The 26,545-nt window shown below is 43.6% G+C and overlaps 1 protein-coding gene across 1 annotated transcript in view; it reads left to right on the top strand.

Moving 5' to 3' along the window:
• The window catches only part of LOC145397532 (uncharacterized), a 47,644-nt gene extending 21,480 nt beyond the window's left edge, over nucleotides 1-26,164 (top strand). The window contains exons 3-12 of the mRNA XM_080270602.1: nucleotides 441-516; nucleotides 1,680-1,815; nucleotides 3,062-3,172; nucleotides 5,158-5,167; nucleotides 5,789-7,516; nucleotides 15,267-15,374; nucleotides 17,183-17,266; nucleotides 17,522-17,718; nucleotides 17,896-18,184; nucleotides 26,111-26,164. Coding sequence (XP_080126728.1) covers nucleotides 441-516; nucleotides 1,680-1,815; nucleotides 3,062-3,172; nucleotides 5,158-5,167; nucleotides 5,789-7,516; nucleotides 15,267-15,374; nucleotides 17,183-17,266; nucleotides 17,522-17,718; nucleotides 17,896-18,184; nucleotides 26,111-26,164 — 2,793 coding nt within the window. The remainder of the gene's footprint in view (nucleotides 1-440; nucleotides 517-1,679; nucleotides 1,816-3,061; nucleotides 3,173-5,157; nucleotides 5,168-5,788; nucleotides 7,517-15,266; nucleotides 15,375-17,182; nucleotides 17,267-17,521; nucleotides 17,719-17,895; nucleotides 18,185-26,110) is intronic.
• Nucleotides 26,165-26,545: the final 381 nt, after the last annotated feature.

Raw genomic sequence — 26,545 nt, 5'->3', positions numbered from 1 at the left:
TTCACTGTGTTCGTGTTTGTACAGTATGTAGTGTGTGTAGCCTTCAGATCTCGTGTGTGTGTGTGTGTGTGTGTGAGAGAGAGAGAGAGAGAGAGAGAGAGAGAGAGAGGTCACAGGTCGCTGATAAATGGCGGGAAAAAGAAACTCGCTCCGGTAGTTCAATTTTCACCTCCGATGCGGTTCCTTGCGGGGGGATTCATCCATTTTATTATTATTATTATTATTATTATTGTTTTTATTATTATTATTATTATTATTATTATTATTATTAGTGTTGTTATTGTTGTTGTTGTCCTTCTTCTTCTTCGTCTTTTTCTTCTGCTTCTTCTTCTTCTTCTTCTTATTGTTATTATTAAGCTATTATTATTATTAGTCACTAATTTTTATTTATTTATTCACGGTTATTCACCCACTTTCACAGCCTCCTTTCCTCCCGACAGGTGACCTTGGTGTTGGCTGGGGCGGTGCAAGGTCAAAGGTCATTCTCTGAACTCCTCCATGACCCGCAGCAACCAGGTACCGTATTATATAAACCTGAGGTTGTTGTTGTTGTTGTTGTTATTATTATTATTATTTAGTCTTCATACATACAGTTGCCAAACACTTCGCACCCTGATTGGAGTATTTATTCCTTTCTCTCTCTCTCTCTCTCTCTCTCTCTCTGCCCCTACCAGACGATTTTCTTCAGCTCTGGACAGACTTTTCGAACTTGGGGGGTGGGGTGGGTAGATGTTGCCTTCGTTAACTCGTTACTGCAAAACTGTTCCCACTTAAGTTCAGTAAAGTAGACGTGTAAGTTCTTCCGTTGCAACCATAGAAATCATGAAAACTGCATATCCAGGCCTGAGATCTGAATGCCATTTTCTTTCACATCTATGTCCGCACAATATCCCATGTTCCTTTATTTTTGGTCAAGGGACTAACTCTCCCAAATATCGTTGGTATCATGCCCCCCAAATATCGCGTTACGGATGAGAGTTCATCGAACAGCATATGCTAAGATATCAAAGCCATATCTACCCCCATAAAAATCATGGTTGGAAAGTTGTATAAACCGAAAGACCTTTTGAGTAACCAGACAAACTCACCTGGGAAGTTTCATTCAAATCTTTTTCCATTTTCTAGTAATATATATTTTTGGGAGGGGGCTGACCTTCCAAAAATCACTGGGGGGATCACACTCCCTAAATATTGCATTGTGAGTGGGAGTCCCTTGTAAAACTTGTACTAGTATATCAAAGCCACATCTGTCGTCCATTCTCTACAGAGAATTTTTTGGTGAGGGGGTTGCCCCCCTAATAATGACCTGAGAAGTTTCGATGAAGCCCATGTGCCCACTTTCCCTTGTTTCTGATCGTTTTTATTTCTGGGAGGGGGCTGACCTCCCCAAGATTCATTTTTAAAAAATGCAAGGAAAAAGGAACCAAAGGTCAGGGGATTGGAAATTGCTCCCTGGAAAAAAAATAAATAAATAACAGAGAGCCAAATTCAAGGTCCATTCACTCTCCCCAAATATCGCATTACGGATGAGAGTCCATTGTACGACATGTACTAAGTCATATGGTAAAATTTGCTTGGGATCTTTGTGAACTACTTCTGACAGTAATGCAATGGTAGGCTGACTTGTTTACCTAAAAAAAAAAAAAAAATGTTTACATCTTTTCTGACACCCTCCCCAGACCCTGCCCAGCGACACCCCCGGGAGGCACCTCTCGGGGACTCCAACCCACGCCCCCAAGCCTCCTCAGACCTCATCACCTCAGCCTCCAGTCAGCAGGAAAGCGTGGCGAGGCAGCCACTGGCAGCCACACAACGGTAATACCACAAAATAGGTCAGGTGGGGTTAGGTTGAGTTGGGTTAGGTTGGGTTGGGTTGGGTTTGCTTGGGTTGGGTTGGGTGGGGCTATGTCGGGTTTGGTGGGGTTGGATTGGGTTGGTTGGGCTGGGGTGGGCTGGGTTGGGTTGGGTTGCTTTGGGTTGGCTTGGATTGGGCTGGGCTGGGTTGGGTTAGGTTAGGTTAGGTTAGGTTTATTTGGGTTGGGTTGAGTGGAATTGGGTTGGGTTGGGGTAGATTAGGTTAGCTTTATTTGGGTCGGGTTGTGTTGTGTTGGGCTGGGCTGGGTTGGGTTAGCTTAGGTTAGGTTAGGTTAGGTTTAATTACGTTCTCCTCCTCCTCCTCCTCCACTTTTATCCCTCCACTTATCCTCCTTCACTTCCATTCTTTCACTTATTCCCTTCCATTACCTGCCAACTTTTATTTACCTGTCTTAATATTTTTCTTTCCCCCTCACCTTTGACTCTCCACATCCACTTTAACTCGTCAGTGTTTTGTCTTCGTACTTTACTCCTCCACTTTCCTCCACTTTAATTCTCCTGTCCTTCATTTTTCCTCCACTTTTCCTTTCTTCCACCCTCCTTCACTCGTCCTTCTTCTGTTCTTAACTTTCATTCATTTTTTCCATGGCTTACTTCACTTACCTTCACTTTCCTTCATATTTACCTTTCTTCCACTTTTCCTTCACTTTCCACCACACTCCTTCACTTTCCACCACACTCCTTCACTTTCCACCACACTCCTTCACTTTCCACCACACTCCTTCACTTTCCACCACACTCCTTCACTTTCCACCACACTCCTTCACTTTCCACCACACTCCTTCACTTTCCACCACACTCCTTCACTTTCCACCACACTTCCATCACTTTCCACCACACTTCCATCACTTTCCACCACACTTCCATCACTTTCCACCACACTTCCATCACTTTCCACCACACTTTCATCACTTTCCACCACACTTCCATCACTTTCCACCACACTTCCTTCACTTTCCACCACACGTCCTTCACTTTCCACCACACTTCCATCACTTTCCACCACACTTCCATCACTTTCCACCACACTTCCATCACATCTCCTTCATTTTCCCTCACATTCCTTCACCTTTGCTCTGGTCACCTTCCCCTTTTTTCCCTTTTCCTCAACTTTCCACCATTTCCATCGCTTTCCCTGACTTCTTCGTTTTCCCTCACCTCTCCTCCACTTCTCCCCCCTTTACAGACGACCGCTGGGGCGTCGTAGGCCTGGCAGACGACGACGCATCCTTGACCCCGAGAAACGACGCCAGGTGTTGTTGAGACGCCAGAGACTCGGCCTGCCCATCAAGGAGAAGTACAAACACCTCCTCATTAACGACCAGGTGTGTTGGGTGTATTTATTGGTTTAGTAGTGGGAGGAACCATCGTCCACTCACTTGATGTAGTGTTGCCTACTTCAACCTTCATCCTTATCATTCGTTTTCTGTCTGTCCTCCTCTCTGCCTACTTCTTCCCTCATCCCTATCATTCGTTTTCTGTGTCTGTCCTCCTCTCTTCCTATTTCTCATCACCATCCACCCACATGATGTAGTGCTGCTTTATAATTCTCTTTCTCTGTCTACCCTCCTCTCTTCCTATTTCTCACCATCATCCACTCACTTGATGTAGTGCTGCCTACTTCTTCCCTCACCCTTATCATTCGTTTTCTGTCTGCAGTCGTGTCTTCCGATTTCTCACCATCTTCCACTCATCTGATGCAGTGCTGCCTACTTCTTCCTTCATCCCTGCCATTCTTTTTCTGTGACCTCCTCTCATCCTATTTCTCACCATTTTCTGCTCACTTGATGTAGTGCTGCCTACTTCTTCCTTCACCTTTATCATTCTTTTTCTGTGTCTGTCCTCCTCTCTTCCCATATCTCACCATCATCCACTCATATGATGTACAGTAGTGCTGCCTACTTCTTCCTTCATCTTCATTCTTTTTCTGTGCCTGCCCTCCTCTCTTCCTATTTCTCACCATCATCCACTCGTTTGATGCGGTGCTGCCTACTTCTTCCCTCACCTTTATCATTCTTTTTCTGTTTCTGCCCTCCTCTCCTCCTATTTCTCACCATCATCCACGCACATGATGTAGTGCTGCCCATCATTCTTTTTCTGTGTCTGCCCTCCTCTCTTCCCATATCTCACCATCATCCACTCACATGATGTAGTGCTGCCTACTTCTTCCTTCATCTTCATTCTTTTTCTGTGTCTGCCCTCCTCTCTTCCTATTTCTCACCATCATCCACTCACTTGATGTAGTGTTGCCTACTTCTCCCCTCACGTTTATCATTCTTTTTCTGTCCTCCTCTCTTCCTATTTCTCACCATCATCCACTCACTTGATGTAGTGTTTCCTACTTCTTCCATCACCTTTTTCATTCTTCTTTTGTGTCTGCCCTCCTTTCTTCCTATTTCTCACCAACATCCACTCGCTTGATCTATTGCTGCCTACGTCTTCCTTCACCTTCATCATTCTTTTTCTGTCTGCCCTCCTCTCTTCCTATTTCTCCCATCTCTCCTGTCACTTTATATTACTATTCTTTCCATTTCTGGTGGCTTTACATTGAGTGACAAGCCTAATGTTTTTTTTTGTAAGCCAGGAAACCATTTACATCGCTGGGTGGTAACCATATAACAAACCCACGTGTGTTCCCTACGTGTCAACAAGTGGGTTGGCGAAGGGTTAGTGCCCCTCCCTGTAACACCTCCAACTCAAAGACAAACGGGCACCCCTTACGGGATTATGGCGTCTGGCTAGAGATAGATAGATAGATAGTAATAATTATAGTTTCAGTTCCAGGCCCACACGAATTTGAACCCAGTTGACTGCAGGCTAAATTTACCCCTTCTCTGGCGGTCCACTATCCTCCTTTTGGGGGATAGGAAGAGAGATGGGCGACTTTTGTATACCGAGGCAGTTGACCCATCTGGTTATATGGGTGCCACCAAACGAAGGCCTCCCCCTTCAGCACCCTATATAACTGTTGTTCATAATTGCCGAGTTATGACAATAGATTTAATACTAGAATATGATGCTGCTGACGAAGGAGTGGTAGGGAAAGAATGCAGAACCGTAGCACTTTTTTTTCTGCTACTGGACTTCTTGACATATGCTGCAAAGGGACGAAAATATTGGCCAGGTTACAGTGAAAGAAGTATAGCTGATTTTGTGTGTGTGTGTGTGTGTGTGTGTGTGTGTGTGTGTGTGTGTGTGATCACGGAGAATTGCTGCAGTGCTAATTTATCTGTCATGAAACTCTTCCTTGCCCATTGGATAGAGAGAAATATACACTGCAAGATTAAGTCCTGTTTCATAAGAGTTTCATTTCCCTGTAACCCATTTTGTACCTGTAACTTCTTTAGTATTCATGTCTCTACTCTCACACGGTAGAACTGAGCTTAAGACTGTGCAATGCCACTCAAAAGAAAGTACATAAGGGAATGAGAGTGAAGGAGTGGATAGTTTGAAAGCCAAGGTTGTATACTGTACATTTGACTTGGAAGTGTTAGAAAGCGCCTTTGGAATTAACAGAGGAACAAGAGGTACCAACATAAGTTATTCTTCTAGTAAATTGTGAGAAAAGGAAGTGAGATCAAGGGCAGGGAACACCTGTTAATGTCATGGTGATTTAACGTCCACCTCCCTCATTCATAATCCAAGTTGTCTCGTACCTCTTGTCTTGTAGCTTGTCTCTCCTTTGTTTTGATGTTGTGCAGGGATAACAGAACTTTATTTTATCCTTTCCATGTTTACCAAAGTTACTGGATTATATTTGTACATGTATCAAATGTTGGAGGAGAGACTTGATTGAACATGTCATTTTGGCGCAGAATTCAAGTCAGGGAACCTAGTTATTTTAAGACTCTAATAGTATTTTTTATGTGATACTGTTTTGTCACGTAAACGTGGCATATTTACATCTTTACAGGTGGAGGAGACGCCCATAGCCTCAACCACGAGTCCGGCGCCTCCCACCACTTCAGCCCACTCCACCTCCACCACCAGGCCACGACCCATCTACACCAGCACCTCCACGTCATCCTCTTTCTCCTCCACCAGTGTCTCTTCCTCCTCCTCATCCACCACCACCTCCAGGTCCATCTTCCCCTCTTTCAGCGTTGCCTCGAGGCTGAGCCGAGACCGAGATAAGAAGATTCAAGAAAGTGGCTGGGGAATGAAAACACAAACCCAGAACGAAGAGACAAAGGAAGCGAAAGAAAGCTCAGAGACAAAACCCAAATCCGAACCAGTTTCATTTACCTCGCGGGAACTGACAGCGAGAAGAAGAGGCGTTGCAAGAATCCTCAGACGTCCCCTACACCAGGTTCTTACTCCCACACTCACGCCGGCGCCGCGGACTACCACTACAACTCAAAAACCCCCACCCCCACCCACCGAACCAGCACCAAAGCAGGACAAGAGGCTTCGGTACCGTCCCTTGCTGGTGGGGAAGAAATCCAGAGCCAAGGAGAAGCCCAGTGATGCCTCCAGACCCTTACCTCTATCTTTTGAGGAAGATTCATCCGTCAGTGAACAAGATTTTACAGTTTATGAGCAAGATTTAATAACTTTAAGTCCTGTCTCGAGCACCGCTGAACCTGAGAATGTTTACAGTCGCAAGCCCTCTGTATTTGAACTTATTACATCAGCTCCAAAACCAGACACAACGACCTACGAAGAGCCACATACTTTCAGAAATGATCCTTTACTATACAAATCTGGTCCCCCTATCTACATACCCAAGTCGACCTCTCCCAAACCACGACCTCGCCTCTTCAGACCCCAGGCACCCTCAAGAACCTTTGAACCATACTATTTTAAGTCAGACCCTCCCTTCAAGATATCAAACACCAAGCCTCGCCACACTCCTGTCCCCAAGAAGGTTGTACTAGATCCCCTTCCACCCACCACCACCCTCAGGACCACCTCAAACTACTTCACCACGAAGGATGACGATGAAAATTTTGGTGGTCAAAGTATTTATGACTCCAGCAGTGATGAGGACAGAAGCAGCAACCAGAATTATTACAATGAGGAAGATTTTGAGCATGGAGTTTTCCCTGCGCGAGCCAGAAATGTGCAACGAAGAAGAAACCCTCAGCGTGGTCGGAAGTTCGAACGAGATCGAGGCTTTGCTGGAAACCAAAAAACTGTCTTCGAACCAGCCTATGACCAGGAGGAAGAGGTTTACATTCAAAACGACAGGGGTTCTGATCCTGTCTTTGATGCTGTGCCAGACTATAAAACCATAATTGATCCAGTGTTTGAACATGATAGAAAATATACTTCGAACCCTCAGTATGATGCTTCGAACCCCCTTTATGAAGCTAACCCGGACCTTCTCTATGATCCCTCTGACATATACACCTCTGATCATGCTTTCCAAGACGATTCTGATCCCCAGTTGGAATCGATACAAAACTTCACACCCAGCCCAATCTACGAAGACAGCTCCGATCCCCTGTTTTACCCGGAAGGTGTTTATGCATCAGAGGAAGATGATTCCGAGTTCGTCTATAATGCAACACCCGACTACCTGCCCGAGACGTATGATTCGGATCCACTTTACAACTCCGAGGTGATATATGTACCTGGGGAGAGCTATGACAGTGATGCGAATTATGAGGATGATGACTACGATGATGATGAACCAGGGGTGAGTATGACTGATGAATTTAGAAGTTTTAGTACTGGTGATAGTGGTGACAGTTTTTCTTTTTTGTACTAGAAGAAATAATGCCTATATTGTAGAGCTGAGAGGTATATGAGGGAGGGGGGAGTGAGTTGGGGGGAAGGCAGTCAGATGGTGGTTGACAGGGCGACTTGGAGGCGTTTTGTCAGTGGCCACCCTTTGCGGGATAAGGGCGTCGGGCTATAGACAGATAAATAGATATTGTAGATACTAGAATAACTGTGAGGGAGGGGAAGATTAAGGGAGAGAGAGGATAAGATGAAGGGATGGGGTGGGGAAATATGAGAGAAGGGGGTATGAAGTGGAGATAAGAGAGCTTGATGACAGAGGACAGGGTGAAATGGAGGCGATTTGTTTATGGCCACCCTTTATTGAAGTAAGACGTCTGGCTAGATAGAGTAACAGTAGTAAACCTATGAATGTTAGTGTTTTAGTAGTGGTGGTAGTCGTGATATTACGTAACAGTGGTGGAAGCAGTGTTTTTATCCGTAGAATGATCCCTTGTACCAATTTATTTTGATCAGTAACAGTAGTATTGCGGAGATTACAATGCCTGTGCTTTAAGTAATGGTGATAGATGCTCATACTGATTACCATTATTATAGCGACTTCGACGACACAAATGACAATACAAAAACAAAGGGAAGTGGCTGATTGCACCACACTTACACCCACTCAAGCCTCATCATAGAAATGGTTTCCTGTGCTCTCCCAGTAATTTTCTCGCTCTAAAAATTTATACTTCCGTTCCAGGTGCTACTCTTAGCTTGTTCTTTGGTTACAGCTAAAAAATTCATCAGTTTCCCGCCAGTATTCCCCTTCCTGTCAAAATAATGTTAGTTCCTGCACCCAAAATGCACCCAGAAGAGGGAGGGGGAGGCCAAGGATGAGATGGAGGGATGGAGTGGAGAGGTATATGAGAGAGCGGGGTGTAAGCTTTTAGCTGGGCAGTGAAATGGCGGGGGACAAGGCGGCATGAAGGCGATTTGTTTGTGGCCACCACTTACGGGATTAAGGCGTCTGGCAATAGATAGATAGATAGACCACGTATATGAGAGAGGGGTGTGTGAGCTGGGAGCAGGGCAGTGAAATGGCGGGGGACAGGGCGACATGGAGGCGATTTGTTTGCGGCCACCCCTTACGATATGAAGGCGTCTGGCAATAGATAGATAGACCATGTGAAAGAAAGCTGTATTTTCAGATTAATAAAGAAAAATCAAGCAGGAACGACAAAGGGCTGAAGGAAAGCAGTGGAAAAGTGGAGAGCGGATGTAAACAGCCGGAGTTTGAGATGGTCAGCTGAGGAAAGTGTAGAGTGAAAAGAGTGAAATATTAGGCGACATTTTCTCCGTGTGTGTGTGTGTGTGTGTGTGTGTGTGTGTGTGTGTGTGTGTGTGTGTGTGTGATTTTTTTCCTTCTTAGTTTTCATTATTTCCTGTCATTTCAGTCTGTATTTCATTCGTTATTAATTTTCTCTTCCATTAATCTTTTCCTTTCTCTCTCTCTCTCCAAGACAAATGGACAGACAGACAGGCAGGCAGATAGATAAATAAATAGACAGGATACATAACGAGGTAGACGAAACACAAGCATGAGAGAGAGAGAGAGAGAGAGAGAGAGAGAGAGAGAGAGCAGTGTAATTTGAGTAATACCACTGCTGTTGCAACCACTTAAATTGATAGATAGTTAAGTAACGAAATAGGTAATTAAGTAGATAGCATGGGAACTAGCTGATAGATAGATAGATAGATAGATAGACATGTAGATGGATTGATGGATGGATAGATAGATAAAACGTGTAGATGGAAGGATGGATAGATAGACAGATAGATAGGCAGATGTATAGATAGATAATGTAGATGGCTGGATGGATAGATAAAAATATAGGCAGACAAACAGATAGACAGATAGATAGATAGACATGTAGATGGATTGAAGGATAGATAGGTGGACAAGATAGATAGACAGACAGATAGATAGAAATTTAGATGGATTGATGGATAGATAGATAAATATATAGACAGATAGATCGATAGATATTATATACTGATTTTTAGGCAAATGGATGAGTGGATGGATAGATGCAGACAGGTAAGTATCTAGTATTTTTATTGGTCAGATAGATAGATGTAAAGATAGATAAAGAGTGATAGCTATATGGATAGATGGGCAGAATGATAACTATGTAGTGGCTGGTAGATAGATAGTGATAGATAATTTCAGATAGATAAATGTAAATAGATGGTTCTCTCTCGCTTCCTGTTCCTGACTTTCTCCAGTCCATTTCCTCTTCCTTTATAACTTCATTTCCAGGCCTCTCTCTCTCTCTCTCTCTCTCTCTCAAAACAATACACAAAGCCTCCCCTTCTCCCTTCAACACAAAGCATCGCCACACTGTTATTGTTTTTTCCGCAAATTCCACGCAACAACAGCAACGAAACAGACGCCCATTACCGCCAACAAAACCCCTCTTAAATAACAGACAGCGACAGCAACGGGCAGACAGGCAGCGTAAATAACAGAGAGGCGAGAAATAATGGCGCCGAAACATTTGAGCATCGCCGAGGGTTTGTTTACATAACGTTTGGAGAGTTCGGCCGTAGCGCGTTCGGTCCTCGTTGTATCTATTTATCTATTGCCAGACGCCTTAAACCCTTATACGGGGTGGCCACAAACAAATCGCCTCCACGTCCCCCTGTCCCCCGTCATTTCACTGCCCTGCTCCCAATTCACACCCCTCTCTCATATACCTCTCCACTCCATCCTTCCATCTCATCCTTGGCCTTCCCCTCCCTCTCTCTCCCCCTCCACCAGACTCACATACACTCTCCTCGTCAGTCTCTCACCCTCCATCCTCTCCACATGGCCAAACCACCGTAGTGTGTTTCTCTTAATGCTTCCTATCACATCCACATCCACAACACAACTCTCCTTCACATCCTCAATTGTCAGTCTGTCTCTCCATGGAACTCCACAGGCTGCTCTCAAATAACTCATATCCACTGCTCTCACTCTTGACTTGTGTTCCTCCAACAACGTCCCAGCTTCACTTCCATACGTCAGAGTTGGTATAATAACTTTTTCACTTCCATGCTCACTTCCCAGTTTCTTATCACTGCCTTCAAGGAACCATCAACCTTTCTTCCTTGTTGTACGCTTTCAAGCACTTCATCCTCCAAACTTCCATCCTTACTCATCCCACTACCCAAGTACTTAAACGTACTCACATTTTCCATTTCCTCATCATCCAACCCCACTGTACATTCACTGACTTCACCTCTCTCGAAGACCATAACTTTACTCTTCCCAACATTAACCTTTAAATTCCGTTTCTTACACACTCTCCCAAACTCATCCACCAAGCCTTGCAGCTCCCCTTCGTCTTTACTTAACAACACAGTATCATCTGCAAACAACAGTACAGGGAGTTTCCAAACACTGCCCTCTCTCACCAGGGCCACTCCAACATCCACTGCCCTACCTTGCATCTCTTTGATAACCCCATCCATATACATATTGAACAACCATGGAGACATGACACATCCCTGTTTCAACCCAACCTTCAAATAGAAAAACTCTCTCAGTTCACTATCCACACTCACTGCTTCCTTAGCACCATCGTACATACTCTTCACAGCATTCAGCAACTTCCCATCTACTCCATATATTCTTAATACTTTCCACAATCCTTGTCTATCCACCCTGTCATATGCTTTCTTCAAATCCATGAAAGCCGCATACAACTTCTTTTCCTTGTCTAGAAAGTTTTCCACTAAAGATCTAAGAATGAATATCTGATCTACACAACCTCTTCCCTTCCTAAAGCCTCCCTGTTCTTCTCCAACTAATTCCTCTGTTATTTCCCTAACTCTGTCAATAAGTATCCTACCGTATACTTTTCCTATTACACTAAGAAGACAAATGCCCCTATGATTACCACACACTTCTTTTTCCCCTTTTCCTTTGTACAAGGGAATAATTATACCTGACTTCCAATCCTCCGGGACTCTACCTTCCTCCCAGGCCAATCTGCACATCTTCCACATCCATTCCACTACTATCTCTCCCCCATGCTTCAGCATTTCACCACACACTCCATCAATTCCTGGGGCTTTCCCCATTGTAACTTTCTTCATTGCTTCAACAACTTCCATCCTACTGATTTCTTCCTGTCTTCTCACATCCCTCCTTCTCCCAGCCATTCCCCAGCCACTTATACTCTCATTACTTTCATTCTCTGTGTTCAACAATTCATTAAAGTGTTCTCTCCATCTGCTCACTTTTTATCCCTTCTCAACTAGTAATCTACCATTTTTATCTTTCACTCCCCTGCTGACTTCATTGCCACCCTGTCTGACTCTCTTTACCTCTTTCCAGGACATTTTCTTACATTCCCTCCACTTTACATTCAAATTCCTTCCAAATTCCTCATCCACTCTCTTCTTACTCTCCCGTACTAATCTTTTCACCTCTCTTTTCCTTTCTACATATAACTCTCTCTTCCGCCTCTCAACTTCTTCCACGCCCCTGTTTCTCATCCACTCACTATATGCATTCTTCTTTTGTGCCACAGCCTGTCTCACCTCTTCATTCCACCACGCTGTTCCCCGCACCCCCTTTCGTCTTCTCTTCACCCCACACACCACCTCACATGCAGCACATATTTCCGCTGTGAATATCTTGCACACACCTTCCACGTCCCTCATCGGTTGTAGTTTTTATTTTTTATTTTTTTACGGGTAATATATTTTCGTTACTATTCGCTTTTATTTTTTTTCTTGTTTAAATATACTAAGTAATCAATACATTAAAATTTTCCCTCTACACAAATAACATTACCATTTCGTTCCTTCATTTGATAGTACTGGTTGGTGGTGAAGAGGGACGCCTTCACATGGTGGCACTGATATAACAGGGCGGTGGAGCTGCCTGGTTATAGAAACGTCCCTCAGCTCCCTCCCTATCCCCTCAAGGCAGGAAAAGGGTAAATCCAGCCTGAAGTCCACTGGGTTCACGTTTCAGATGCGCCTGGGTACACAGCAATAACCACACTTCCTGCCTCCCTCCTTCACTGCCTGCCTTTCTCCTCACCCCCACAGGTTCGATATCCGGTTGTGTGTTGTGGTGATAGAGGTTGATGAAAGAAGGTGGGGTAGGGAGGGGGTGGGGGTAGATTGAGTGGGGTTGTGTGAATGGGATGGGTAGAGGGTAGGGTAGGGTGGATGGGGGTGTGGTGGAGGTAGTGTGGGTGGTGTGGAAGTTGGCTATTGTAGGTGGGATGTGGGTGGGGTAGTGTGGATTGGGTGTGGGTGGGGAGGAGGGTATGGATGGGGTTGGGGGTGGGGAGGGGATAAGGGGTCGGTTGGAGGCAGGGTAGGGTAGATGGGGTGAGGGTGGGATAGGGTTGAATAGGTGGGGAGGGGGTGGGGGTGGGAGGGTTAGAGTGGGTAGGGGGGCGTGGGTGGTGATGGAAGGGGTAGGTGGAGTCGGGGTCGGAGAGGAAATTGAGGATGTGGGTGAAAGTGAGAGTGACGCGTGATTAGGCACATATTTCTCAGGATTTGAACCCGGGGTCTATCAGGTGGCAGATTAGCTCTCTCTCTCTCTCTCTCTCTCTCTCTGTATGTATGTATGTATGTATGAATGCGTATGTAAGTATGTCTGTATGTATGTACAAGTATGTATGTAAGTATGCCTGCACGTATGCCAGTCCCTCTCTCTCTGTGTCTCTGTCTCTGTATGTGTATGCCTATGTGTACACATACATACATACAGAGAGAGAGAGAGAGAGAGAGAGAGAGAGAGAGAGAGAAATACATTACATACATACATACATACAGAGAGAGAGAGAGAGAGAGAGAGAGAGAGAGAGAGAGAGAGAGAGAGAGAGAAATACATACATACATACATACATTACATACATATATTCAGGGAGAGAGAGAGAGAGAGAGAGAGAGAGAGAGAAATCCACACGCATACATACATACAGAGAGAGAAAGAGAGAGAGACTTCCCATGCCACCGTCACTGTACCGGGTAGCGTTGGCCTCACACAATGGCGGGGTCAGGTCAGGGGTCACTCACATAACAGGCCTTCCGGGTGTCGGCCTCCGGGGTCACTGCTCTCTCCACGCCCTCCTCTCCCTCCGGTATGTGTGGTGAAAATCAGTGTGGTGGAAATGTGGTGAAAATCAGTGTGGTGGAAATGTGGTGGAAATCAGTGTGGTGAAAATCAGTGTGGTAAAAATTAGTGTGGTGAATGTGTGGTGAAAATCGGTGTGGTCATTGTGGTGGAAATAAGTTTGGTGAAAATCAGTGTGGTGCAAATCAGTGTGGTGAATATGGTGAAAATCAGTGTGGTGTAAGTGTGGTGAAAATCAGTGTGGTGGAAATCCCCTAGCCGCCTTTCGGGGGATAGGGAGGGAATTGAAGGACGTTTGTATGATTAATGGCAATGCCTGAAGGTCTCTCACTGTGTGTGTGTGTGTGTGTGTATCCATGCGACCATCCATCTATCTGTTAAACTATCTATTTTATATATCAGTAGTATATGAACTCTCTCTCTCTCTCTCTCTCTCTCTATCTTCCTGTCACACACACACACACACACACACACACACACACACACACACACACACACACACACACACACACACACACTAACATCCACTATCATATCTCCCAGTCACATCACTCCACCTCTCACGCCTTGATTCCCAGCCTCTCACTCTTATCACCCCCCCCCTTATCAGTTCTGGATACGCCACTCTCCTTATCTAGTGAAAGTTGGTAATGACTACTTAACACCTTTGGCGCTGCGATTTATTTATTTTTTCTTTCCTACTTCCCCAATTTGATTACGTAAGTTGTGGTTGCATAAAATTCAATGGGTCATATGGTAGGAATGAGTCTCCTTGGTTACTAGTCAAATCAGCCCTTCAGTCTGGGAGCATTTGGCCAACTGAGCTGAAAAGGATAAGAGATTATTATTATTATTATTAGTAGTAGTAGTGGTAGTAGTAGTAGTAGTAGTTGTGGTGGTGGTAAGTGGGTGCGCTCACCATTCACTCACTCGATGTAGTGCTGCTTTGGGTGTCTGCACTTTCCTCTCTTCCTTCCTCTTCTGTCATTCTTTCCTTCATTCTTTCCTCTTCCTTCTGCCTACAGTTGACTTTACACTCCCTCTTCTGTCATTCTTTCCTTCATTCTTTCCTCTTCCTTCTGCCTACAGTTGACTTTACACTCCCTCTTCTGTCTTTCTTTCCTTCATTCTTTCCTCTTCCTTCTGTCTATGGGTAACTGTACACTGAGTGACAAGCCAAATGGTTTCCTGTACACCAGGAATCCATTTACTACGCTGGGTGGTAACCATATAACCAAATTTTGGCACGTGGTGGTTTAGTGGGTAATTAAGGTGCCCCAGTCGGATTGAGCCTGTGTGTGTTTATATGCAAGGGGTGGTTGGGGTTTATTGCTCACGTAATGCCACTCAGGGATGAGTAAGGCTGGTCACTCTCAGCTTAAATGTCCCTAGCCTCGGGTTCCTGTACACCTCATGGGGCAACACAGGATTAGATGGTGAATGAATGAATGAATTTTTATTGTTATTATTATTATTATTATTATTATTATTATTATTTTGACAAGTTAGAGTAAAAGTCTGTACATTTTCCTAGATTTGTCGGTACCTACCTAAACTCCTCCCCTTATTGCAGGTATTGGACCAGTACAAATACGGGTACAACGTAGAGAGCAAGGATACAGGCAACTACCAAGCCAGATATGAAGCCAGAGATGGAGCCACAGTAAGCGGGTCGTACAAGGTCAGTAGTGGAGGAAGGCCTAGGTTATCTGTTGCTTCTTTTTCCATTATTTACCCTCGTGTTTCCTCGTATCTTCCCCCCGCTTCTCTTTTTCTCTTGCTGTTCCTCTCTCCTCTCCTCTCCTCTCTCTTCTCATCTCCTTCTCTGATGTTGTTGTTAAAATTCTGTTGGTTGGCAGGCTGTGATGTTATTACGAATGTTAGTGACGAGACGAGGAGTGTGGTTGATGATGATGATGATGATGATGGGAATAATAATAATAATAATAATAATAATAATGACAGTGATGATACTAATAATAATAATAATAATAATAATAATAATAATAATAATAATAATAATAATAATAATATCAGAAGTCCCAGTGAGTGATGAACAAGGTGGCAGAAGATGTGTGGATCAAGTATTTCCAGTAAGACAGATCAGAAGGCTTGTGAGAAGGACAATAAGGTGTTTATGGCCTTCATGGATCTGGAAAAAGCGTACGACAAAGTGGACAGAGAAGGATTGTGGAGGGTTTTGCGCATGTACAGTGTAGATGGTAAGCTGCTAGGTGCCGTCAAGAGTTTTTATGATGGTAGTGAAGCATGTGTAAGGGTTATTGGGCATCTAAGTGAATGGTTCACGACCGGTGTGGGCGTGTGACAAGGTTGTGTGATGTCCCCATGGTTGTTCAATATATATATATATGGATGGGATGATGAGAGAAGTAAAAACACGAGTGGTGGAGAGGGGGATGGCGTTGGTAATGAATGGTGATGGATGGAATATCTCAGGTTTGTTGTATGCTGATGATGCAGTACTACTTGCAAATACAGGACAAGAACTTGGTGGGTTAGTGCAGAGTTTTGCTGATGTCTGTGAGCGTCGTGCCTTGAGAGTAAATGTAGAAAATAGTAAAGTAATGGTTATTGAGGGAGAAGGAGACTCCCAGTGCGATGATACAGCGAATGGAGAGAGGAATTGGTGAGTGAGAGGAAAATGTGCAAAAGAAGTTGAAAGTAGAGTGACACAAGGAAGAAAAGTACTGTAGCTGGTGCAATGAAGGCCTTGATAAGAAGCAGAAGCTTGAGTGTTGCAGCTGCACGAGGCTTACATGAAGGAGTGTTAGTGGCAACTTTAACATATGGATGTGAGACTATAGTGTGACATGAAAATGAAAAGTCAGGAGTAGAAGCAGTGGAGATGGGAATGCTGAGGAATGTATGTGGAGTACAGAGGGTGGATAGGATACGAAATAATGTGATTCGTGAAAGATGTGGAGTGAGGAAGTTGGTGGACACCAGAATCGAAGAGAGTGTCCTGAGATGGTATGGTCATGTGGAAAGAATGGATAACAATAGAGTGGGGAAGAAGGTATATCTGAGCGATTTTGAAGGAGGGAGGAGGCGAGGTAGGTCAAGGAGAAGGTGGAGAGATATGGTGGATGAGTATGTGAGGAAGGGAGGTTTGGAAGTCGGTGAGGTTAGGGAACTGATAAGAGGTCGAGTTGGCTGGATGAATGTTGTGAGGAGAAGTGCAAGATCAGGGATTTTGGCACCCCTTTTTAACGCGGCAGCGTCCGGATTGACTCTATCGGATACTTTAATGTGAAGCTACAGAACGTGGTGAATGTTTTTGGCGTATCCGATAGAGCCAGGATTTCTGGGGCTTAAATGATTAGAAAATGGAAGCGTGGCCCATTGAACTGGGCAAATTTTGGGCTGTCTGGACATTGCTACTCCTCACCCTGCCCTAGGGTGGGAAAGGAGGTCTGGATTATGATGATGATGATGATTATAACCAAACTAAAATTCCAAACTCGGCAGGTGGCGCTCCCTGATGGCCGCGTTCAAGTGGTGACATACATAGCAGACGACAACGGATTCAGAGCAGAGGTGTCTTATGAGGGGGAGGAGAAACAGGACCACATTACCACTACCACGCCCACGCCCACCACCACGCCACGCCCACACCGCATCAGGACGTCCTCTCGAAACAGGGATAACACGCCCACACCCATCGACGCCCGTGAACCCGCCCACATTCGAAAATCTTCTCACGATCGAGAAATTACGACTGATCAAAATCCAATTCATGTTCGAGATCCCAAACCCTTGTCACTTCACGCCCAAAAGTCCTCAGTCACGCCCATTCCCGCCCGACAGCCCACGCCCACGCCCTCGCATTTATTGAGGAAGAAGTTGAGGTTCCATGAGCACGTCTCCACCCCATCGCCTAACCCCTTCAGACTGGTTGTGGATAGTGGGCGGGCATCCACACTGGCTCCACCGCCCGCACACCCCCCCACCCCGCCCACACCACCGCCGCCCACACCCACCAACGCCCACATGCTGGATAATGGGTTCTTGACTAGTGCTACCCAGAGTACCCATCCCTCAAATGTGCAAACGATTGAAAGCAGAGGCGCCCACAAAAACACACCCACCCACGCCCACACCCTCTCAGACACACCCGCCCACACCCACAGCGATAGACCCACCCACACCCACTCTGATAGACCCACATCCACCCACACCAGGAGACGTCCAAGACCTTCAACTTCTCACATCCTTCGCCACACGACCCCCTCCCCTCCCCACGCCCCCACCCCAAATGTCCCCACTACCACCAACGCCCACACTCTCACCCCTCCCCACAGCTCCTCAGGGCTTCAGGACTTCACCACGCCCGCGCCCATCTACCAGTACCAGCCCACAGACCGCCCACACGCCCACCCCACCACCCTCTACACGCCCACAACGGATGCCACAGCCTTCATACACGCCAATGGAAGGACACATCAAGTTCCTGTTTTGCTGCCTTTCCCTGTTTCGCACTCACAGTCTCATATCCACTCTGATCCACAGCCTTCCATACCCACACACCCACACCAGCACACCACACACCCACACCAGCACACCACACACCCACACCAGCACACCACACACCCGCACCAGCACACCACACACTCACAGCCCCACTCCACACACGCTCAGACACGCCCACACCATCTTCCCTCACGAACCCACACCAACACACCTCACCAGTCCAGTCCCAGCAACCCCCACAGCCATTCCACACCCACGCACCCACTCCACAGTGTCCTGCCTCCCTCTCCACGCACCTACTACCTCAACGCACACCCTGCCGTTGACGATAGCGTGGAAATAGTCAGAGGGGATGGAAGTCGACCAAGGATAAGCATCAAATTACCGGAGCCACATCAAACAGATATATACCCACCTCCACCACACTTCTGAGATAGATGGATAGATGGAAGGACACAGATAGATAGAGGGATGGATAGTTAAGGAAGGGATGCAGATAGATAAATGAATGGGTAAATGTTTGATATAGATAGATGATAAATACCGTAGAAAGACTGATGTTCATGAAAAAACAATTATGTGGATGGAGAGGAGAGTTTTGTGAGATGGATGGATGGATAGGTAGATAGAGACATGAACGAGAGATAGATAAATGGAAGGACACAAGAACTATATAGATGAATGGGGAGTGGATGGATGGATGGAAGGAGTTTCAGATGTAAATGGATAGATGAATGTTAGAGAAAAAAAAAAAAATCTCTTTATTTACGCCATCAAACATACATTTTCTTATTTTTGCAAGCTGTATCAAGCAACTGACACATCACACTCGAATGCACATAGTCTAACTTCATCATGTATGGTTGCATCTCATTTTATTTCATGTTCTTATCATTACTACTCTCATTCCATCATTCAAAAACTTCGTAGTATATTTTTCTTTCATAGCTACATTTTCTTACTGTAGTTGTACTTGATGTCTTTATTATAGTCTATTGAAAATGCATATACGAATATTCGTGGGACTCATTTTTGGCGGGAAGAGAGGGAGGACACTCAGGGAGGAAGAGGAAGGCAAAGAAGTAAGACCATTCTCTTACACGAAGGTCAAGAGAGAGGCAGTCTTTGCTAAGGTTCAGTTTTCTCCTAGAATATGACATGCAACCAACTAAAATCGGACGTAGATCAGGAAACATTTTGAACTAACTGGGTGTCCTCCTCGTGGACGTATATATATATTTTGTAATGAGTAAATAAGTAAAGATACATTTATAATTGTGGTTTCTGTTGAGCCTTTGTTGTGAGGGAGAGAGATCGAGTGTGTATGGTTATGCAAATGCCCCTCCAGTCCATTCGCATCCCCCCCGCCCCAAAAGGACAGTGAGCTGTAGGAGGGCTGTTTCAGACTGCAGTCCACTGGGATCACATTAAGATGAACTGGGGTTACAATTAATACTACTACCATTCATAACAAGTCCCAGTAATCTGAGGAAAGATGTCGGTGCAAAAGAAAAGAGTTGAATATGACAAGTAAACATAAATTGGCGAATAGTTTACAGGGGTATATAATTTATTGACACCAAGGCAGCGATACAAGGACAAATATGTTTATACAGGAATGCATAGACATGGGGAACTGTCGATGAATAATAAAAACAAGTTTCTGGATTGCACGTCAAGAAATAATGCCCATCGAGAAATTTAAGATAGTTTCTCATGACTTTACGGCTAACAGAAAACTGGCGTCTTCAAAGAAAATGAAAAATAACAAGATATTCTTACTTAAACTTGAGTTGCTTCCATAATCTGCACGATTTCCTCTGGCAGCGCTCAGGTATCTAGCTTCTACAGTCTGGATTCACAGACAAACTTACGATTAATTTCCTCTCGTACTTTGATTAACAAGAAGAGAGACATGGGAAGTTTCTGCACCCTTCCTTATTCTTCCTGTAACTTAACCAACTTTCGATTTACTCTGCCAATAATTACTAAGTCAATGGAGCCTATAGATAAGACCAAAAATCATTATGAAAGCTGTAGATGAATGCAATGTCTATCTATATACAGTCAAACGTCATACAGGTATTTCCGAAAGTGCTGGCCGTTTCTTTTTGAGTTAGCCGCCGTAAATGTGCAGGGACCATATATATATAATGAGCACGTCGGAACCCATTATCTTTTATTAGTTTTATACTTTATTATTTTCAAGTTGTTAGAAATTGCAAAGAATAATAGAAAATGTATGAGTTGTTATTTATGACGCTTATATGCACCATGGTTATATCGGCAACACCGGAGGCGGTAGGGATGCTGCGGGGCCAAACGTTTAACAAATTTTCCATTACCTCACTGATATCGGCTCCTTTGGCTCTACTTTAACAAACAAAGGTAAGTGTGTGATCTTCTGGTAGTTTGAGTTAAATTTCGAGTATGGTAGGATGGAGTATATGGCCGTAAAAGCAAGGAATTGTGACATCCAGGTTGATTTCTTCTCCCGCATGTACACGTAAACACCGAATTCCATGAAGGATGAGACGAAGCATGTCCTTACTTTATCGTATGAAGAATGAGAGACTGACTAGGAGAGTTTATGTGGGGGAGGCCAAGAATGAGATTGTGGGGTTGGGTGGAGAGGTAAATGGGAGATGGGGTCATGGGGTACGAGTTGGAGCAACCTGATGGCGGAGTGACATGGACCTGATTCTTTAGTAGACACCCCATCTGGGATTAAGAGTTTTGGCAGTAGATAGATAGAGTATTCCACGTATACTACCCAGACACCTAAGCTACCACATGAAGGCGTCAGTTCTAGTACTTGGACAATTTATTTTCATCATTTAATACCGGTAGATGTAGCAGTTTCAGGGCCAGTAGAAATTGTTCCTTTGGAGAAAGTGTTGATGGTCGTTTTGTAGATTTGCAATTGTTTCATACTTATTAACTTCCTTTCCACCAATTTGCATGAATTTATGGTACGGTTAGTGTTAGTGAAGGAGACTCTTGAGAAGTAAGCACTCATGGGTGAAATAATCTGAAACTCCTGAAATTATGGGATAGAAAACAGCAAGTAGTATTTTGCCTGGTACTATTTTACAAGTTGCCAATATGCATTTCAGGGATATTACCACCATAAGCGCATAGTATGATATTGTACCTAACTCTAAGGTAAGCATTCCGCTGCAGCAGGTTAGGTTAGGTTAGGCTAGGTCCAGAAGAATATACTGCACAACCTGGGGGGTGTATTGGCAACTTATTAAAATTTACCTTTTGCCTCTGAATTTTAAGAGGTGCTTTTAAAGATATACAATTTGTAAATCATATGAAAATTAATGAACATTCTAGAAAATAAAAAAACCCTCCAGATATATCCTAAATGCCTAACCTAACCAAGATTTACAGTAACTTAATTTAATGTCCGTTCATTTATACCAGAATGAGATGAACCCCAAAGTTAGTGGAGGTGATTAGCTGAAATAAAGTACAGTACTGGACAAACTTGCAAATCCAGAATGCATTGGTCTGGATCGAGGTTTCTTGGAAAATCTGAAATTTTTTAAATGTAAAACTGTAATGATAGCCATTGTAATGAGAAAATAATAAATAGTCAAGAATGCCACAAACAGTTTATTGAAGTACCATTTACTGTCCCCAAAAATAATAAGATAAATTAATTTGCATTGCCTATGTGAAGGTAGCCGATATCATCATGTATCCCTCTGTTATATGACAAAAATGTTGGCAAGTGTAGATTTTTGTAAATAGGAGTTCAGAATTGAGGGTAATACATTATTATAAACTAGATGACAGCCATTGTTATTCTTCATTTATATCTTCCCTTCAGTAACACCAACATCATGCATAATAGAAAAAAATGATAAATAGATACAGTAAACTCTCAATTACCCATCGTCACTATGTCTGGCCCAATGCAATATCCGGCGCTGTTGGCTCGGCTCTGATAAAGCAATATCCAGCAAAACTGCAATATCTGGCATTGAAGTGTCGCAGCAGGCTCTTAAGCAGTAGCCAACCGGTGCTGTATTACTGTACTATACCATTTCACTATTGTATTGTATTTGGTTCTTAGTTTTCATCTTTTACACATCGAAAGCTTTCGGGATAGAGGGTTGAGATGGATAGTAACACAATATTCTGGCTCGATACTGAATGTTGAGCTGATCGGTAGTACTGTGCAATATTCGGCTTTTTGCTTTATTTGACTTAGGGCTTGGCTGAATTATGCTGGATAATTGAGAGTTTATGGTACATAAATAAGTGTGAAATAACCTGCAGCTTTAATTGAAACTTGGAATTATTTCATGATAGCAGCAAGCACGTCTTTCTGAGCTTAATCATTTTTTTTCTTTTTAGCAAGTTAAATGGTAATAGTTCTTAATCCCCAGAATATAAGAAAAACATTATGAGGTACTATAGATGATGTGAATTTGCCTCTTGAATCTGGGTGATGGCCTTTTGAAGTGTAATCTTGCATTTTATATAACTGAGGAAAGGCATCTTAAATTGATGGGGTTTAAGAAAGCTATATTTAATTCTTGAGTTGGAAAAAGCCAATCATCAGTTGAATTAAGTTAGCAGATGGCAGAAATTAAATGAAAAGACATCCCTGGCCTCAGTGGGTTAAACAAAAAAAATGATGTAGGCTAGTGGTTAATAATGAAACAACTTTAGGAATACCGGTACTTGTAGATATTTTTAATCATTCTTTCCGTAACCTCAGTGACCAAATTAGAATCCTGTACTGATTTCATGTGTACTTCTTGTCAAGTTGACCAAGGGATGTCTGTGAAGCAATTTGTTGCCTTCTTGTATATCTGTTTAGCCATTCTTACCACAGTCCCAGTGACCAAGTTAGTGTCCAGTACTAATTTCTTATCTTTCTGGCAGGTTGACCAAGCATTATCAATGAAGCAGCGTGACTCCACACATGGGACCAGGAAACTACACTTCAAGAACTTTAAATACTGATGTTAGAGACACTGGGAGTCATAAAGGTTGAGAAGACGATAACACTGATGCAGGAAGTAGAAATGGAATGTTGTCGCAGTGGGATTGGAAGTCATTGTTGGTTAGTACACATTACCACACTGTACTTGACTGATAACTTTGTTTCCCATGTGTCTGTTTTACTTATCTGCCCACCTAGATGCAAGTAATTAACTGTATGAGAACTGATGCATTCAGGGTAAGCATCAGCCTAATCAACAAGGCTTTATTACAGACAGTCTGTTATAAGCCAAGGAAGTGCACCAGTGTATCATAACTTATTCCACACAAATGTTATTCTAAATTGCATGTAGCTGACAGAGCAAAAGTATAGGTAGCTATGGAATTTTAGCTTGCAGCGTATGTGAAACGTAGCCCTTTCAGTAGTTAGAGTAGTGGTGCAAAAGTCACCCACTCGTTACTGCATGACGCTGGCTCCGTTGAACTCAATCTCACCCGCTTGATACTGCATGACGCAAGCTGCGTCCAACAAAATCGTCCTTTGAGGGAAAGAAGAAACATCATAAATTAGTGCATAATTTATGTTCGCCGAACATTTTTTATTAACACCCTAACCAAGTACAACTATTCGAGATTACCTGAATAAAAAATCAGGCAGATAGAGGCATAAATAAAGGCAGGGAAAAAAAAAATTAGCGAAACACTGCTCCTGCGCTGCAGCACAGTCGTAAGATAAATTCCTTTTGCGGTACGTAAAACGAACCCGAATTGTCCTACAGTAAATGTTTATATACCAAAGTGTATCTAATGAAATTTCATAAAACTTTCTCAGTAACAGTTACCATAAAACATATGTTTCTGTGAGAAAACATGATTAGCGCATAATATATATTTGCCAAATGTTCTTAACAATACCATAAGCAAGCACAACTGTTCGAGATTAAGAGGAAAAAAAATCGCAGAGGTAGAGGCAAAACTAAGGGTGTGAGGATAACATGTTAAAAAGTACTGTGAGCGTGGAAACGAGGGGTTTTCCCAGCACTCAGCCAAGGCCGAGCCGGCCCGCATCCTGAATACTTGCCTGCAGTCGGATGCAGCCTGCATCGTCCGGAAACGAAAGGGTTAATTTGGACTCTACAGCAAAAGAATCCTGTAGTAAAGGGTGGCATAATGAGAACTTACTGTTTTGTGTATAGTTACTGTAGTTATTTTTCATGTACAGTATCCCCGGTTGTGGTCAGAAAGAAGAAGTATTGTACTACCCCATTATTGCCAGTATGTTCATCATCTTTCCTTCAACTTTATTTTTTCTTCCCGACATATTTATTCTCTTCATCCTCATTCCTTTTTATAGTTGTCATCTCTTGTTTTAATTCTCACTTTACTAAGGCCACATATAAAAATGACATCAGTTCTATAATTATTGCCCTCTGTGAGGCCCCTATGAGGCATAGGCATCCAAGATTGTTGTTGTTGTTTATCAACAACCCCAGTCTTCCTGGCCAAGCAGATCCATCAACCGCAGGCAGGCAACTGCCACCGCAGGATTCTGTGCAGTGAACTGATGTTCCATAGTGGCTGACTGTGCCACACCACAGCGAGGTGAGGGGAATGTGATGTGGAAGTTGGATTTTGGGATGGATGCCACACTCACATCTCCACCCAGTTAACAGAGGCACCATAGTAGGCTCCACATCACCACTTAATTTGATTATATGGTTACCACCCAGCATTGTAAATGGTTTCCTGGTTACAGGAAACCATTATGCTTGTCACTCTTCTGAAGTGGAAAGAAGAGTGATTAAAAGTGACAAGAAGGATGGGAGAAATAGAAAGGAGGTACCGGTATGCAGAGAAAATGTAAATAAGCTCATGGATTGTTCTATAAGGGACTGACTGGCAGAGTACACACACACACACACACACACACACACACACACACACACAGTAACCATTATTAACCATTTCATTTTTTTTTAATGCAGATAGAGGGAGATCTTTCAAACTGGAGGCCTTAATTATAGTCTGAATTTAACCACTTGACTACTACAGATCCTTTGTTACTTAAAGAAAATAATTTGCAGTAAGGATTAGAATATAAAAAGTACACCACTGGATTGAAGGGACTACACCTGTACAGTGGTAGCATACATACATACATATGCACATACATACATTCATACCTCCCCTATTTCAGCTGCAGCCTTTGTTTCCATCCCTTTCTACCTTGCTGTATAGTCTCATTTAACAACTTCACCCCCATGACATATGTACCTTACATTTTAACACCTTTTCTTTGCATTTATTTGTACTGCCATATATAAAAAGATGTCATGTTGTGAAGGGCTTGTTTTTGTTGTTGTGGCCCAAGACTCATCTGGAATGTGAACCTAGTGAAGTGTGGGTTGAAGTTGCCCTTTTCTTTTGGGAGATAGGAAGGGAGCTGAGAAACATTTGTATAATTCGATACAGGAGCAGTTCAGTTATATTAGTGCCACCACATGAAGGCATCCATCTCTTGCACCTGAAAGAGTTACTGAAGGCCATATACAGACTCCTCCTGTTTGAAAAGTGTCCCTTAAGCTGAACAAAATCACAAGCAATAATAAAATAGATTATGTCCCTGACTGAAGGGGTTGCATACAGTCGAGAGTTATTGTGTGATTAGGAGTCATTCTGTTGGGTTGTTGATGGAGAGGGATGCTTTCATGTGGTGGCACTGATTCTGACTGGGAAGCTCTGTTGCCCACTTACACAAATATCCCTCACCCCTCTCCCTATCCCCCAAAAGGAAGATGGTGGACCACAAGAAGGAAATCTTTAGACAGCAATCCACTGGGTTTATGTTTCAGATGAACTTGGGGTTACATTTACTACTACAATAGAGCGAGTTATTTGTGTTGTTAAGCTTTGAGTAATTCAAATGACACCAGTATTAATGTTTCTATTTTTTGTTTACAGGTTGTGTTGGCTTGTCCAGCTCAACATATGACCTGTGGACATTTGCCTTCTTAGTAACGCCCCTCCTGTGGACGTCAGTGGATGGAAGCATAACAGAGCCACTAACAAGAGGAACCTGTCATCTGCCTCTAAATTATTAAGTGTTGTTGAATTGTAAAATATGAATCAGCAGTTAAATTTGTGTAGCGTATGGTCTGTGTGATGGAATACAGGCAGTTCTCATTGTTGTTGTTACCGTTAATTTTGACTTCCCAGGCTCATTTGGCTGTGACCCTGGTGGACTGTTGGCTGAGGCTGTCTTTCTCTTGCAGTCCACCATCCTCCTTTCATAGGATAGGAAGGAAGTTGAGGAGGTTTTTGGGGGGTAGAGTAAGACTTGAAGAATAGAGAGTTGAGGGACAGTTGTGTAGCTGTACTGGACAGTGTGGCTGTCCA

The sequence above is a fragment of the Coenobita brevimanus genome, chromosome 41 (genome assembly GCF_032717465.1).
Source record: "Coenobita brevimanus isolate Jiangsu-jjx chromosome 41, ASM3271746v2, whole genome shotgun sequence".
In the NCBI taxonomy this organism is placed as follows: Eukaryota; Metazoa; Arthropoda; class Malacostraca; order Decapoda; family Coenobitidae; genus Coenobita; species Coenobita brevimanus.
This window is presented reverse-complemented; position numbering and strand designations above follow the sequence as displayed.